This window comes from Bos taurus, chromosome 15, assembly GCF_002263795.3.
Source record: "Bos taurus isolate L1 Dominette 01449 registration number 42190680 breed Hereford chromosome 15, ARS-UCD2.0, whole genome shotgun sequence".
Classification (NCBI taxonomy): Eukaryota; Metazoa; Chordata; class Mammalia; order Artiodactyla; family Bovidae; genus Bos; species Bos taurus.
The window spans coordinates 30,836,619-30,852,804 of record NC_037342.1 but is presented as its reverse complement, the minus strand read 5'-3'; the positions used below and the strand labels follow the sequence as shown (position 1 = coordinate 30,852,804).

Below are 16,186 nucleotides of genomic sequence, written 5' to 3'. Positions count from 1 at the left end.
ACACAGTCTGTCCAGCCTCATCTCCCACCATCACACCCCATGCTGACCTTCGCATAGTTCCCTTTTACGTGGTGAGGCTATACTTTCACAGCAACAAGAATATTCTTGTTGCTCCTCTCTGCCAGTCAAATCCCATACTCTTCCCTTGTCACCCGCTTCGGACACCATCTCTATGGTGACGTCCTTGTGCAGTATCTCAGAGCTCAGCGCTCTTCTGTCTTAACAGAATTGCCTACAGAGTTCGTTGGCAATTTATCATCTTACAAATGACACCCTCTATCTAACCCTTAGGAATGATTAAGTGTTCAAAGAATGAATGGTTAGCCCCAGATCTAGCCTGCTGGGTCCTTCTGTCTCTGCGCCTTAAATTTCAGAAAAATGCTTTTCTCTGGATGACACGAGATCATAAAGGCTGGAAAGATTTCATGTGACATTTTCTCTTCACTCTCTACAGCTCAGGGTAAAGAAATGGACACTCTTTTCCCTGTTTCTCTTCAAAGAAAAACATGAAAGGAATGTGGAAGCATAACCAAACAGAATATGGCATGAGAAAATTGATGGGACCATAACATACAGACTGCAGGGGCTTTGGCGACCATGTTATGCAAACATCTTTCTTTTATTCATGAGGACATTGAGGCCCAGAAAGGAGAGGATTGTGTACGGTGCAAGAGCACTGGCCCTCAGGACCTCGGACTCCCCGTCCAGGGATCTGGCCTTGTCCTGTTGCCTTCCAGCTCTGAATTAATCTTTCCGAGGGACTTAGGGGTGGCCCTGCTTCTGGGTCAGCTCACTATTATCTCCCAAACAGGCTCAGGCTGCTTTCCTGGGATCAGGAAGTTAACAGGCTCAGCACGAAACTTCCTGATGAGTAAACATCCCTTGTTCATGCAACCTCAAGATGGCGGGCAGTGTACCCAGAGCCTGGCTGCAATTCCCCATGGCACCAACTGGCTTGGGGTCTTCCAACCGGAGCTTCACCAAAGGCGGCGGCTTAGCCTTTGCTTTCCCGTGTCCGCCAACCCTTCTCGGTATCAGACACAAAGACGACTCCTACACAACACTGTTTCTTCCCCTCCCAGCTCCCTCCACCTCCCACTTCCTCCAGGTTAGTCACGGTGAGGTCACACTCAGCTGCTGGCTCCCAGGCCTCTCCCTAAGGACGGTGTGCATTTTCAGGGAGAGGGGAATTGAGGGACTGGGGAGGAGGGTGCTGCAAGGCATCATGGGAAAAATGAGCTTAGGAGTCAAGGAGATGTGGGTTCAAGTCCTGGCTCTGCCAGTTAACCAATGTGCATGACCTTTGGCAAATTACTTAACCTCTCAAACCCTTCCCCAAATCAGGTGGGGCTGCCTGGGAAGCGATTTCCTTACCAAGTAAGGTGAGAATAGTGAGGATCAAATGAGATGAAGTGCCAGAAGCTCCTTGCCTACTGCCTGAGGGTCTGCAAATGTTGGTTTACTTCCCTCGTCATGAAGCTCGAGGGTATCACTATCAATTTAGGGACCTGAGAAATTCTAGTGCCCACCTGCAGGTCCACAGGTGAGCTGGTGTGAATGTGAGGGTGTGGGTGCTGGTATCTGATGGCATCTGAAAGGCAGAATGAGAAGGAGCCAGGTGGATTCTTAGGGAGGGTGTGGATGTGTGTGTTTGTGCACAGAGGTGAATGCCAGTCTAAGTGTGTAAAGGAGCGTGACCAGCAGAGCCTCTCTTACTCCAAAATTCCCACCCCTCTAAAGAAAAGGTCTCTTGTGGGACTTTTCTGGTGGTCCAGTGATTAGGAATCCATGTTGCAATGCAGGGGATGCGGGTTCGAACTGTGGTCAGGGAACTAAGATCCCACACACCATGGAGCAGCTAACCCTCATGCTACAACTACTGAGCCCACACGCTCTGGAGCCTGCGTAACACAAATAGAGAAGCCTGTGCACCGAAAGAAAAAAAAAAAAGGAAAAAATCTCTTGTGTTTGTTCTTGTCATTAATGAGAAATGCAGAAACCCTTCCCAGGGGAGGGTGGGATTGCCCTCCTTTCTGCCCTGATGAGGCTTATCCAAGAGAAGCAAACTCTAGTGAGGTCCTCCCCTGACAGAAACCTGGAAACTTTCTCCCAACTGGTGAGGAAACCTTATCCCTACAGAAGTTCAAAGGATCAGGGGCCTCTCGGTAGGCTGCTGGGACCAGAGGGGCTGCCCCCACCCTTGACCTAAGTGCAAGGTTTTCCCCAGCTTCAAACAGATCACACAGGCAGCCAAACCCACCAGGCCTGTGGAGCGGGCCACCTCCAGGCTGGGCTAGTGCCGCCGTCTTGGTGTGGATGGGCTACTCCCTGCGCATCTCATCCAAGGGACTGTGAGACGCCCTCATCCAAGGGCCACGAAGCTCAGAAAGAACAGGCAACGGGCCACACCCCAACCACGGAGGGCTCCTTCAGGGTCACAGAATCCTCAGGCATATCCTCCATCCTCCTGCCCTGGAAACACACCTGGCCAAACTATCCCTTAGTTGAGAATCTGTCTCATCTTTTTTTTTTTTTTTTTAATAAATACTTATTTATCTGGCTGAGCTGGGGCTTAGCTGGGGCACATAGGATCCTAGTTGAAGATCTGTAGTTGCAGCATGTGGGATCTAGTTCTTTGACCAGGGATGGAACCTGGGACTCCTGCATTGGGTACTCAGAGTCCTAGGCACTGGATCTTAGGCACCAGGGAAGTCCTTGTCTTATTTTTAAAGACCTTGAGAGAGAAGCTTATTCTACAGCCTCCTTCCTTTGGTAGCTCTTCCAGTGTTTGATAAAGTTCATTGGCTGCAAGTCCTTCCTCGTAGTTTACCTAGATGTGTCTTTAACTGAAGCCCACCCTTTTGTCTTCTTCCCAGGTGGCTTAGTGGTAAAGAATTTGCCTGCCAATTCAGCAGATGGGGGTTGCAAAAGCTCTTGAAATACCCCTACCAATCCTGAGAGTGATGAATCTACAAATAAACACCCTTGAACACTTCCCTTAATCTTCTTTGTGTCCCCACACTTGACATAGTATGAATGACCCCTAAAATTTATAGAATAAATTTTTCTTCTGAATGTCCTTACCTGCCTGTTGAAATCTAAGCCATTTCGATCATTTCCTGAAAAAGATAAAAAAAAAAAAAAAGAAAATATTAATAGCTAGCAAGATTGGAAGAGACTGAAAGTTAAAGGGAAATAGGATGTCAGGATGAGCTTCTCTTTATTTTGAAAAAGTACACTTGCCTGCCCTGTGGCCAGACTCTTCCTGTTTATTCTGTTTCCTGGGACAGTCTTTGAAAAATTTTTCTTCAAGAAGGGAGTAACCAGACAAGGAAAGGGGAGACTGACTTGTCCAAGGTCATCTAGAATCTAACTGGGATTAGAACTTGCCATACCAGAATGCTTCTGCCAGATGTCCTCAGACAGAAGTTCTGACACAGGCTTTCTGGAAAAGCAAGGGATGACCAGCCATGGATCCTAAAGGAACTGCCCGAAGGCAAGAAGTCCCTCCACTATCCCAGCCCTCCAGGGTTGATGGGATCTAAATCATGTCAGATAAATGACTGTCACCCCTGTTTCTACCACCTGTCCCCCAACTTTCATTCTTTGTTTTATTCATCTTTTTCCCTTTATAGTAAATGTTCGGTTGAAAAATTAAAGGTATGCTTAATAGAAAAAAATTTTTGATATAGAAAAAGTAGCAGAAAAAATCAATTTGCGAAGAGCTACAATGACTACTTTTGTATATTTCATGACCTTTTTATGCTTGCTTTTCCTAATTGATATATACCACTCTGTACAGATTTTTACTCTGCTTTTTCTAGTGAGCATCATAAATCTTTCTCCTACACCATTAAGACACATCATAAATCTTTCTCCTATGCTTGCAAAGATAATTTTTAATGGCTACATAATATTCCATTTATGGACATACCAAAATCTGCTTAAACATATACCTATTATTAGAAAAATGCTTCCATTCTTTGCTAAAATTAAGTTTCCTACTCATATACCTCCTCAGGGCAGGAGCTGCCAAACAATCTTCCTTTGAGCCCCATGGATAACTGGCTCTATAATGGCAAGAAAATGATATTAAATGCCATACACCCAGAGCCTAGCACTGGGCTTAGTACATAACAGGAGTTCAAATTATATTGGTTGGGACTTCCCTGGTCATCCAGTGGTTAAGAATCTGCCTTACCAAGCAGGCGATGTGGGTTCAATCCCTGGTCAGGGATCCCACATGCATGGGATAACTAAGCCTGAGCCACAATAAAGATTCTACATATAGCCAATAATAAATAAATAAAATTAAAAAAATTTTTAATATTATATTAGTTGAATGAATGAATAAATGAACATGTGAATGAATTCAGACCTTTCAATTAGAAAATTCTTCTGCTTTCTCTCTACATAAAGTGAATTGAGTACAATTGTGAACTCTGTCCTCAACAACAGATTTGCCACAAATGCAGAGGGTTCACATCTGGCTTTGGCTTGGTCAGCCCGAGGAAAAAAGGAAACCTGAACACAATGACATTATGTAATAATGTATATTCAGGTTTATCACATTCTGGTAATCCTCCACATATTTGAAACTTTTTCATTATTATTATATTTGTCATGGTGATCTGTGATCAACAATCTTTGATGTTGCAGGAGATCCAACCAGTCCATTCTGAAGGAGATCGGCCCTGGGATTTCTTTGGAAGGAATGATGCTAAAGCTGAAACTCCAGTACTTTGGCCACCTCATGCGAAGAGTTGACTCATTGGAAAAGTCTCTGATGCTGGGAGGGATTGGGGGCAGGAAGAGAAGGGGACGACAGAGGATGAGATGGCTGGATGGCATCACTGACTCGATGGACGTGAGTCTGAGTGAACTCCGGGAGTTGGTGATGGAGAGGGAGGCCTGGCGTGCTGCGATTCATGGGGTCGCAAAGAGTCGGACATGACTGAGCGACTGATCTGATCTGATCTGATTATACTATGACTCACTGAAGGCTCAGACGATGGTTATCACTTTGTACCAACACAGTTATTTTTAATTAAAAAAAAATTCTGCTTTCCATTGGTTCCTCAATAGCTTTGGAATGAAGTCCAAATTTCTTAGTGTGATAAATAATTCCCCGTATGATCTGGTTTCTGCCTACCTTCCCTGCTCTGTCTTCCACTCTCATGATCTCGCCTTCCTCCCTCCCAGATACCCTGTGCTCCAGTCACATGGAAAGATCCACACGTCCAAACATGTCACACCCCTCCCGTTTCCAGGCCTCCATGCACTGTTCCCTTTTACAAAGTTGGTCCCCCTCCCCTCTCTACCAGCCCTATGGCACATGTCATGGAACTCCTTTTCTTGTCTGCATGTCTCTCTCTCCCTCTGGTCTATGAATTCCTTGAAACCAGAAGGATGACACCACTTTTGTCCTCAAAGACCACTGTAGTTCCTAACATTGGTCAGAGGCTCAAGAAGCACCTGATAGATGAATGAATGGGGTCCAAAAGAATCCTCTGGAGCTTTAACTGAAGCCCCCTTCCCTCTGCTCTGCTCTAAATGATAGATAAGCTTGGCCCTTGCCTGCCTGATAGGTTGTGAAGCATCCCCGAGAGCAGCTGGGCTGGCAAGATGACAGTAGAGGTTAAGGGCTCTGGGATTCCGAGAAAGAGGAAATAGGTGAGACAGGAAGTCATCTTTGAGTAGCAGTCCAATTTTGAGATTAAATAAGCTAATCTGAGAGGGGAGCTAAGATGGGAAGGGCCCAAGGACTGAAAATAGTGTGTGCAGAGGCTAGACTTAAAGATAAAATTGCTTTCGTATTAAAAAAAATATATTCTTTCATGACACTGTAAATGTAGCCTTGTAAGGGGGTAATTTTAAAATGTGAACAAATTCATTCATTCCACAAAATACACTCTATATACCAAGCACTGTTCTAGGCACTTGAAATATCATGCTGGAAAACCAGATGAAGTCCCTGGCCACACAGAGCTTCTTTTCTAGTTGAAGAGACATAAAAGGAATAAGAAAACAAATACACAATTTCATTTAGAAAGAGTTACTATGGAAAGCAGTAGTAATGGTCAGGAGAAGAGTGTCAGAGGCTGTTCATGATCAGGGTGGTCTGGGAAGATCATTCTAGACAGAGGGATTGAGGCCTGTGTGAGGCAAGAACAGGCTTGCCTGTTGAGGAACAGTGATGAGACCAGTAGGGCTGGAGAGCAGGGGATGGGTGTGGCCCAGGGCAAGATGATGTGGCTCTGGAAGGCAGGTCATGCCGAAGACTTTGGCTTTCATGCCAAGGACGCTGGGAAGTGATCAGAGGGTTTTGAGCAGAGGAGTTACATGAACTGACTTCAGTGCTTAAACCTGCGGTGATCAGGGACTTCCCTGGTGGTCCAGTAATTAAGACTCTATGCTCCAACTGCAGTGGGCATGGGTTCCATCCCTGGTTGGGGAAGATCCTGTATGTCATGTGGCATGGCCAAAAATAAATAAACCTGTGGTAATCAGCTGTAGGGATAAGCAAGGGGGAAGGGAGGCCATGCAGTGGGTCAGGTGAGAGAGGGCACTGCACAGGACACAAGGGCAGCCGTGGAGGTGGTTAGAAGGACTTGGGTTTTGAATTGATACCCGGCACAACCAGATATTTAAAAAAATACATTTAGTTTTGGCTGCGCTGGGATGTTGCTGTGCACAGGCTCTCTCTAGCTGTGGCGAGCTGAGGCTATGCTAGTGGTGGTACGTGGACTTTTTACTACGGCGGCTTCTCTTGCTGTGGAGCACAGGCTCTGGCTGTGGCACGTGGGCTCAGGAGTTGTGGCCCACAGGCTTAGTTGCTCTGGGGCAGATTCTAAACCACTGGATCTCCAGGAAAGTCCTGCCACATATTTAGAGTCAATGCTTTGTGTGTCTGTTTTCCTCATGAAATTGTGAGCTCCTAGAGGCCAGGGTAATTTCTTCTTACTCATTTTTGTACTCTGAGAGCCTTTAACAGCATTTAACGCATAGTAGGAGCTGAATGAATGCATGTTTAACTGATCCAAATAACTCAGAAACTGCAACTGAAATGGATCTTCTATTCAGATCTAAGAAATCATGGGTCCCTCCACCTGCAGAAATCTGAACACATTCTATTATACAAGCTCTTGGAAGATGGCAGTCACTTGTAGGAAAAAACAAAGCAGGACAGATGCCCAGAAGGACCACTGCATTATTTTAGAGTTGGAAGGATACTGAAGTCCAGCCTCAGAGGGAAGCACCTTGTGGTGGTCACACAGCCTCAGAGACTCGGATTTCGGACTAAAGCTTAGATCTCTCAACTCCTACACTCATTCAGTTTTCCCAATAAACTCACTGTGCCCAGAGTCCAACACAGAGGGAATCAAGTATTAGGCTATAATCAATAGTTTAGGCAAGTAAGCAGGATAGATGCTGATCAAATTTGGAGGTGATTTAAAGCAGGAAGCAAAATTAATTCAGAAAGCTGGATGATGTAATCAGGATTAGAAAATATTTTGGTTGATTCTAATAGAACTGTGGTGTTGGAGAAGACTCTTGAGAGTCCCTTGGACTCCAAGGAGATCCAACCAGTCCATTCTGAAGGAGATCAGCCCTGGGATTTCTTTGGAAGGAATGATGCTAAAGCTGAAACTTTGGCCACCTCATGCGAAGAGTTGACTCATTGGAAAAGACTGTGATGCTGGGAGGGATTGGGGGCAGGAGGAGAAGGGGACGACAGAGGATGAGATGGCTGGAGGGCATCACTGACTCGATGGACGTGAGTCTCAGTGAACTCCGGGAGTTGGTGATGGACAGGGAGGCCTGGCGTGCTGCGATTCTTGGGGTCGCAAAGAGTTGGACATGACTGAGTGACTGATCTGATCTGATCTGAATAGAACTGGACATGAAACAACAGACCAGTTCCAAATAGGAAAAGGAGTACGTCAAGGCTGTATATTGTCACCCTGCTTATTTAAATAATATGCAGAGTACATCATGAGAAACGCTGGGCTGGAAGAAGCACAGGCTGGAATCAAGATTGCCAGGAGACATATCAATAACCTCAGATATGCAGATGACACCACCCTTATGGCAGAAAGTGAAGAGGAACTAAACAGCCTCTTGATGAAAGTGAAAGAGGAGAGTGAAAAAGTTGGCTTACAGCTCAACATTCAGAAAACTAAGATCATGGCATCTGGTCCCATCACTTCATGGGAAATAGATGGGGAAACAGTGGAAACAGTGACAGACTTTATTCTGGGGGGCTCCAAAATCACTGCAGATGGTGATTGCAGCCATGAAATTAAAAGACGCTTACTCCTTGGAAGAAAAGTTATGACCAACCTAGATAGCATGTTAAAAAGCAGAGACATTTCTTTGCCAACAAAGGTCCATCTAGTCAAGGCTATGATTTTTACAGTGGTCATGTATGGATGTGAGAGTTGGACTGTGAAGAAAGCTGAACACCAAAGACTTGATGCTTTTGAACTGTGGTGTTGGAGAAGACTCTTGAGAGTCCATTGGACTGCAAGGAGATCCAACCAGCCCATTCTGAAGGAAATCAGTCCTGGGTATTCATTGGAAGGACTGATGCTAAAGCTGAAACTCCAATACCTTGGTCACCTGATGCGAAGAGTTGACTCATTGGAAAAGACTCTGATGCTGGGAGGGATTGGGAGCAGGAGGAGAAGGGGATGACAGAGGATGAGATGGCTGGATGGCATCACTGACTCGTTGGACGTGAGTTTGAGTGAACTCCGGGAGTTGGTGATGGACAGGGAGGCCTGGCGTGCTGCAATTCATGGGGTCGCAAAGAGTCGGACATGACTGAGCGACTGAACTGAACTGAACTGAACTGAATAGAAGGCAAAAACCAACAAGATAATATGTAACGGGAATAAATCTAAGCCTTATATTTAGGTTTAAAAAAGTCAACTGTATACATAAAAGATAAAGGAGGCTGAATTAAGAAATGATTAAGGTGGTAAGTGTTATGTTTAAATTTAATATTATATGTTTTTCCGCCTTTAAACCTATCTACATATGATCCAGTAATCTAACTCTGGGTATATATCCACAGGAAATGAAAAAAGGATATCAAAGAGATAGCTTCATTCCCCTGTTCACCGCAGGATTATTCACTATAGCCAAGTTAAGGAAACAGTTTCAGTTATAGCCCATCAGTGGATGAATGGGTAAAGAAAATGCCATATATATATGTGTGTGTATATATATATATATATGTGTGTGTGGTATGGTGGAATATTATTCAACCCCAAGAAAGAAGGAAATTCTGCCATTTGCAGCTACATGGATTGACCTTGAGAGCATTATGCTAAGTGAAATCAGTCAGACTGAGAAAGTCAAGTAAATACTGCACAGATCACTTATATGTGGAATCAAAAGGAAAAAAGTCAAACTCAAACTCAAAAAAAAAGTCAGAGAGTGGAAAGCGGGTTACCAGACACTGGAGGGGTGGGGGGAATTGGGAAAAGTTGCTAAAAGGATAAAAACTTTCAGCTATTGGAGGAGTCAAGTCTGAAGATCTAATGTATACCATGGTGGTGGTGTTGTTATTTAGTCACTCAGTCGTGTCTTGACTCTTTGTGACCTCATGGACTGTAGCCCACCAGGCTCCTCTGCCCATGAAATTTCCCATGGAAGAAAACTGGAGAGGGTTGCCATTTCCTCCTCCAGGGGATCTTCCTGACCCACGGGTCGAACCCGTGTCTCTTGCATTTGCAGGCAGGTTTTTTACTGCTGAGCCACCAGGGAAGTCTATAACATGGTAGCTATAGTTAATAACACTGTACTGAACAATTACAATTTGCTAAGAGGGTAGAATTTAAATGTTCTGTCTCATTGATAAAAAGGTAAATATAGAGGTGATGGATGTGTTAATTAACTAGACTGTGGGAATCCTTTCACTATATATACACATACCAAATCACATGATATACACTGTAGACATCTTACAATTTTATTTACCAGTAACACTTCAATAAAGCTTAAACAGAAGACTCTGGGTTACGATGTGAAACCTCAAAGAGTTTTTTCAACAAAACCAATAACCAATCTCAAACTAAAACTATAGAAATAATCACAGCGAGTAACTACAGTGATTAAAAATTCATGGGTGCATAATTAAAGATAACTGACCATCAAAATATCTATACTCCATATTTCACATTTTCAAGGAGACTCAGCCTCCTAAAGAAATATAATACTGGATTGGCCAAAAAGTTCATTACAGGGAAAAACCCAAATGAACTTTTTTGGCCAACCCAAAAGGAGTCGGACACGACTGAGCGACTTTCACTTCACTTCACTTCACTTCAATATATCTCTCCCATCCCAACGGAAAAAAAAAAAAAAAGATTCCCATTTCTGTTTATTGGCAGACATGTTTGGAAATAAACAAACTGGAGTTCCTTGTGGGGAGGGGAAGAGAGAGGAGGCTGGTGTTCTTCCTGTGGAAAAGAAACTGGAAAAAAGGAGCATTTCAGTTGACTAAAGCCAATGCTGGAGATGTGGGTTCAATCCCTGGGTGGGGAAGATCCCCTGGAGGAGGAAAAGGCAACCCACTCCAGTATTCTCGCCTGGAAAATTCCACGGACAGAGAAGCCTGGTGGGCCACAGCACACGGGGCCACAAAGAGTCAGGCATGACTGAGCACACATGCATGCACGCATGAAGCCCACATTGGCTGGAGTGTGCTACACGTGCGTGGTAACCTGCATGTTAGCAGACATGCAGATTTGCAGATCTCTGCTGAGAGCATCAGGCCCAGTTCAGGATACCATTTTCTAAAAGCGACCCTGATGAACTGGCTGTAGAGCATGAGGACCAAGACTGGGGCCTCCAAGTCACATCTAATGAGGAAAGGATATCTAGCCTAGAGAAGAGGACACTTGCCCTTCTGTTCAGTTCAATTCAGTCGCTCAGTCATGTCCGAATATTGCAATCCCATGAATCACAGCACGCCAGGCCTCCCTCTCCATCACCAACTCCTGGAGTTCACTCAAACTCATGTCCATCGAGTCGGTAATGCCATCCAGCCATCTCATCCTCTGCCATCCCCTTTTCCTCCTTCCCCCAATCCCTCCCAGTATCAGAGACTTTTCCAATGAGTCAACTTTTTGCATGAGGTGGCCAAAGTACTGGAGTTTCAGCTTTAGCATCATCCCTTCCAAAGAATTCCCAGGGCTGATCTCCTTTAGAATGGACTGGTTGGATCTCCTTGCAGTCCAACGGACTCTCAAGAGTCTTCTCCAACACCACAGTTCAAAAGCATCAATTCTTTGGCACTCAGCCTTCTTCACAGTCCAACTCTCACATCCATACATGACCACAGGGAAAACTATAGCCTTGACTAGACGGACCTTTGTTGGCAAAGTAATGTCTCTGCTTTTGAATATGCTATCTAGGTTGGTCATAACTTTCCTTCCAAGGAGTAAACGTCTTTTAATTTCATGGCTGCAGTCACCATCTGCAGTGATTTTGGAGCCCAAACAAATAAAGATCAACCCTTGCCCTTAGATCAACCCTTCTTCCTAGGATGGCCACAAGAATTATGTGAGAGATTCATTTTGTTAAGTGTGATAACAGTACTGTGGTCAAGAAGGAAAATGTCTTTTATGGCTTAGAGACACATACTGCCATATTTAGGATCGAAATGTTTATAATGTCTATAGTTTGTAAGAAAATACTTCAGTGACATGAATGGCAGAAACTTGATGGTTGTTGACAGTAGGCAATAAGTATAAGGGGGCTCATCATTTTAGTGTCTACCTTCAGGTGTGTTTGAAATAAAAAGTTAAAAAGAAAATATTTCCCTCCCCAAATGGATGAAACAGATATGGCAAGATGCTAAGTTATTAAATCCAGGTGGTAGGTATATGGTTGTTCGTTAACCTGTTTCTTCTCTTTTCTATATATTTGAAGTTTTTCAAAATAAAACTTTTTAAAGTAATTCAATGAGGGAACATTTGAAAGCTCTACCTGGCCCAATGCCTGGTACATAGTATGTTCTTAGGTAAATGTCAGAGTACTTTTCTTTCTTCCCCAAATATTGGTTTGGATATGAAGCAGGCTTAACCTGCAGCTCCTAAAACCCAGCTCCACAAGGGTCAGTGGTGGAGGCTGCCAGGAAGCAGGCTCACCTCAGGATAAGGAAGAATTTTGCGTCAAATGTGGAATTGTCCAGCAGTGAAACCCATGGTTTCATGTCAACAGAGCTCAAGCAGAGGCTGCTTATTTCAGAGATGTTATAGAAGTGGTTTTTGAATTGAGGGGCTCAGATGGTAAAGAACCTGTCTGCTGTGCGGGAGAACCAGATTCAATCCCTGGGCCGGGAAGATCCCCTGGAGAAGGGAATGGCTATCCACTCCAGTATTCTTGGCTGGAGAATTCCATGGACAGAGGAGCCTGGTGGGCTACAATCCATGGGGTCACAAAGAGTTGGACACAACTGAGTACCACACGTATAGTCAGTGATGAAAAGAGGGTAAAAGGCATCTTGAATCGGTGGGGAACACCAGGGTTCTGGATAGAATCTCCTTAGACCAGGATGGAGTAATACTCAACAGAGTCCCAGTGAGAAAGGTCAAGGATCTGTCTATAGGAGGAACACAGCGGGCAAGACAACTTCCATCTCTGTCTCTCCTCCCTGGCATCTGGTGAACACCAGATCAGCAGTCCCAGACACCTGCGAAGACCCCTGTCGAGACGGAGACAGGAGGAGCTGGCCAGCCCTCCACGTTCCCACCTCTGAGCCACAGTGCTGCAGGCCCACTGATTTGCATGCTTTGGCAGCACTGGGGTATGAGCTTGCCTGGGGAGCAATTCTCTGGGTAAGGGAGGTGGAAGCACAGGAGTGGAGAACTGTTCCAGCAGGATTTTTCACTCTTGCCTGATAAACACACAGGGAGCGTTCTGCAAGGAGGCTGAAACGCTCCCATTTCTGGGCTGCTTCTCTTCTCACCAGCTCCACTCCCAGGTAAACCCAGTAAGACTTCCCCTGTCACTTTATGACTACGTGGCAATGTATTGGCACTTCCTGGGATAGCAATGATTAAAATAACCAGCACCTTTGGAGACCCTCCTGGGCAGTAGCCACCAGAACAAACCAAGAGACTTCCCAGTGAAGTCATTCTAACCAGTCAAAACAGTTTTTCCCAGGACCCCACAGACACCAAGCCTACCTTTTTTGTTATTTGAGATTCCTCCAAGGAACTGGGCACTGTGGCCTAATGGCCAGAGTTCTGTACAGAGAACACACGGTAAACTGAGCCCGAGGGTTACTTCAAAGGCTATTTTCTGCTGGACTTTGGGCAAGTTGCTTGATCTCCATAGCTTTCAATTTCCATTACATACTAAAACCAAAAATTCTGTCTGTATTCATGCCACTTTCTTCGTGGGAACAAAGAAACACCTTGGCATTTCTCCGTTTCAAAGGAAACTGAGGCTGGCCCCTGAAGGCACCTGAAGAACAGGACACGGGAGGACCTTGATGGGCTGGGGGAAGAATGCTGGCTTACGGGATGGGAGATCAGAGCTGCAGTTCTCCACCGGCTGAATGGTCTCAGCTGTGGATAGCAGGTGCAAAGGTGCAGCGAGGGAGACATGCCCTGGGCAGACATCACTGATGACCTGCTGTATTCACTTCCTTCTCCTAAACTCAGTGCATAGCGACCACCAGCGATGATCAGAAGTGGCTCTCCTGAAGAAACCCACTTGCTACCCCAGGACAGGAAGATCTTCCAGGGTCCCTCCAGCTCTGACTCCCTGTAGATTTTCATGATTTAAAGCTTCTTCTCTAGAATGGCAGAGTAAACCCAACTGGTGTCACCAAGGGCTTCCTTGCGACATGGCCTGTGAGTGTCCCAGTGACTTTCTCCACCTGTGCCATTGTACAAAGCCTTGCTCTCCAGGCCCTTCTCACAGATGTCAGGGGCATGGGTCCGGGTGACCATGGACAGAGGGCGCCCACTCCTCCACCTTTGCTAAAACGGAGGCCCAGCCTCCTCTGGCTTCCCTTTATAATTTGTTGTCATTCTTTGATACATGAAAGGCTCCTCCCCAAGGTCTTCTAATTTTTTAGGAAATAGAATCCTCATTTCCTCTCAGTCTGAGCTATAGAGGGGACTCCTGGGACCCCCACTTTCTGCTGGCCACACACTGAGGCCCAAAGTGGGCAGTGTGATCAGAGGAGCTGAAGGAGCATGCGGGCAGATGTGTCAGGTTCCCGTAAAAAGAGACTAGGGACTCGGGCCCTGGCCTGGAATGGGGTCAAAGGGCCAGGATCCCCAGCCCAGTCTCCACTCATCATCCCTTGACCCCGGAAAACAATAAAAATCCAACTTGAAAGGAAAAACTCTGTTAAGGAAACCCAGGGTTCTGGGCACAGATCAGAGAAGTGCCTTGGCTGCTGTTTTTCTATCAGCACTTCTTGTGCTGAACGGGATCACACAGACGCCCGGTGCTGCACTCACCACTGACAGGTGAGGAGACTGAGTCCCAGACAGGATGAGTGATGAGCGAAAGCCACACAGGTAATGCAGGCAAAGCAGGAACAGAACCCCAGCTCTGACACTCGAACTTGCCTTCTGACCACAGTCAAGGGGTTCCCTAAAGGTCTCCTCCAGACCAGCCCCCAGCCCACTCCACCCTGAGTTCTGAGAGGGGAAGAGGTTTAAGATTGGTAAGAGACGCTGCATAGACGCAGCGGGGCTCTGGGCTTCACACAGGCACACAGATGTCCTTTGTGTGGCTCCAAGGGGCACGTGTGCGGTGGGAAAGCTTAGACGGAAGATGCTATCTCACATTTGTAGAACAACTCACACTTCCTTCAGCTGCCACAGATATGCTCCCGCCTTACAACTCGTTTTACAGATAAGGAAATTGAGGCTGGGTCACGGAGCCCAACCTGGAGGGATGGAAATCTGATCTCTCAGCTCTGGAGGCAGGGCCCATGGGCTGGCCAACAAGCATGGGTCTTGGGGACTTGAACTGGGTTTGTTCCTTTCTGGGCAGTACACTTTCGTTTCACATCCTTAAGAGAGCCTCGCCTACCTGTGAGGTCTACAGGGCCAGAGATTCCAGAATGCCTACTTCACCAGTGAGGAAACTTGAGGCTCAGAGACAGTGAGGCCTGCCAATGTCCTCTGGAACCAGACACCATGCCCTGTGCTCACCCTGTGTCATGCCTCTTTCTCCCCTTCTGGGACCCCTGTTCCAAGCGTTGGAGCGGCCACTTCTGAGGGACAGGTGATGGGGAGAGATGAGGCTTTGTCCAAAGAAACAATAAAAAAAAACGAAGGACAGAGGACTACCTCTAGGGTAGGGAAAGACTTCTAAAGAAATAGGGATCTCAATTCTCTGCTGTGACCTTGGAAAAATCATTCCCCTTTTTCTGACCCCAGTCTCTTTCCCCATAAAATACGAGAATAGGACTAGACCAGAGAATTTTCAAACATTTTGGCAAGAGAACACTGTTTTCAAATAACAGGGATTAATTAATAGTTGGCATTTATTGAGCATTTACTACGCACCAAGCTTTGTATTAAACATTTTATATACAGGACAGCATTTAATCCTCATCATCACCCCATGAGTTGGTGCTCTTATTATCCCATTTCACAGATGAGGAAAACTGAGGCTCAAAGAGGCTAATCAACCTGGCCCAAGGTTACTGGTTAGTAACTTGTCAAGTAGAAACTCAAGCCCACATCTGTCCACCAGCCAAGACTGACTACACCACAGTTTTTGTACTATCTATCTCCAAATGAAAACAAAAAATGGAATTGTTGCAGAAACCTGAGAAGGAAAAAAGACCTTTAGAGTTCCAGAACTATAAACGTCTTCTAGTCTTTTCACTTCCAAGCACTGGAGAAGGAAATGGCAACCCACTCCAGTGTTCTTGCCTTGAGAATCCCAGGGACGGGGTAGCCTGGTGGGCTGCCGTCTATGGGGTCTCACAGAGTTGGACACGACTGAAGGGACTTAGCAGCAGCAGCAGCAGCAGCCTCCTTGAATCTGTCACATCTCTAAGCACTGGGTGTGGGGAGGAGGGGTCTTGGCACTAGTTCTTTCCCCTCCTTCCAGCCATTTCTGGATTGCCTTATGTCAGTTTGTTTGAGGGCCCTTCGTTGACGTATGCTTCCCATTCCCAAGCACAGGTGGCTGT

At 45.8% G+C, this 16,186-nt stretch overlaps 1 protein-coding gene across 2 annotated transcripts in view; it reads right to left on the bottom strand.

The window, feature by feature from the left end:
• Nucleotides 1–16,186, bottom strand: part of POU2F3 (POU class 2 homeobox 3) — a 90,854-nt gene that overhangs the window by 54,952 nt on the left and 19,716 nt on the right. For both annotated transcript variants that reach the window (XM_005215950.4, NM_001205830.1), the window contains exon 3: nucleotides 3,085–3,119. In XM_005215950.4, the coding sequence (XP_005216007.1) occupies nucleotides 3,085–3,119 (35 nt within the window). The remainder of the gene's footprint in view (nucleotides 1–3,084; nucleotides 3,120–16,186) is intronic.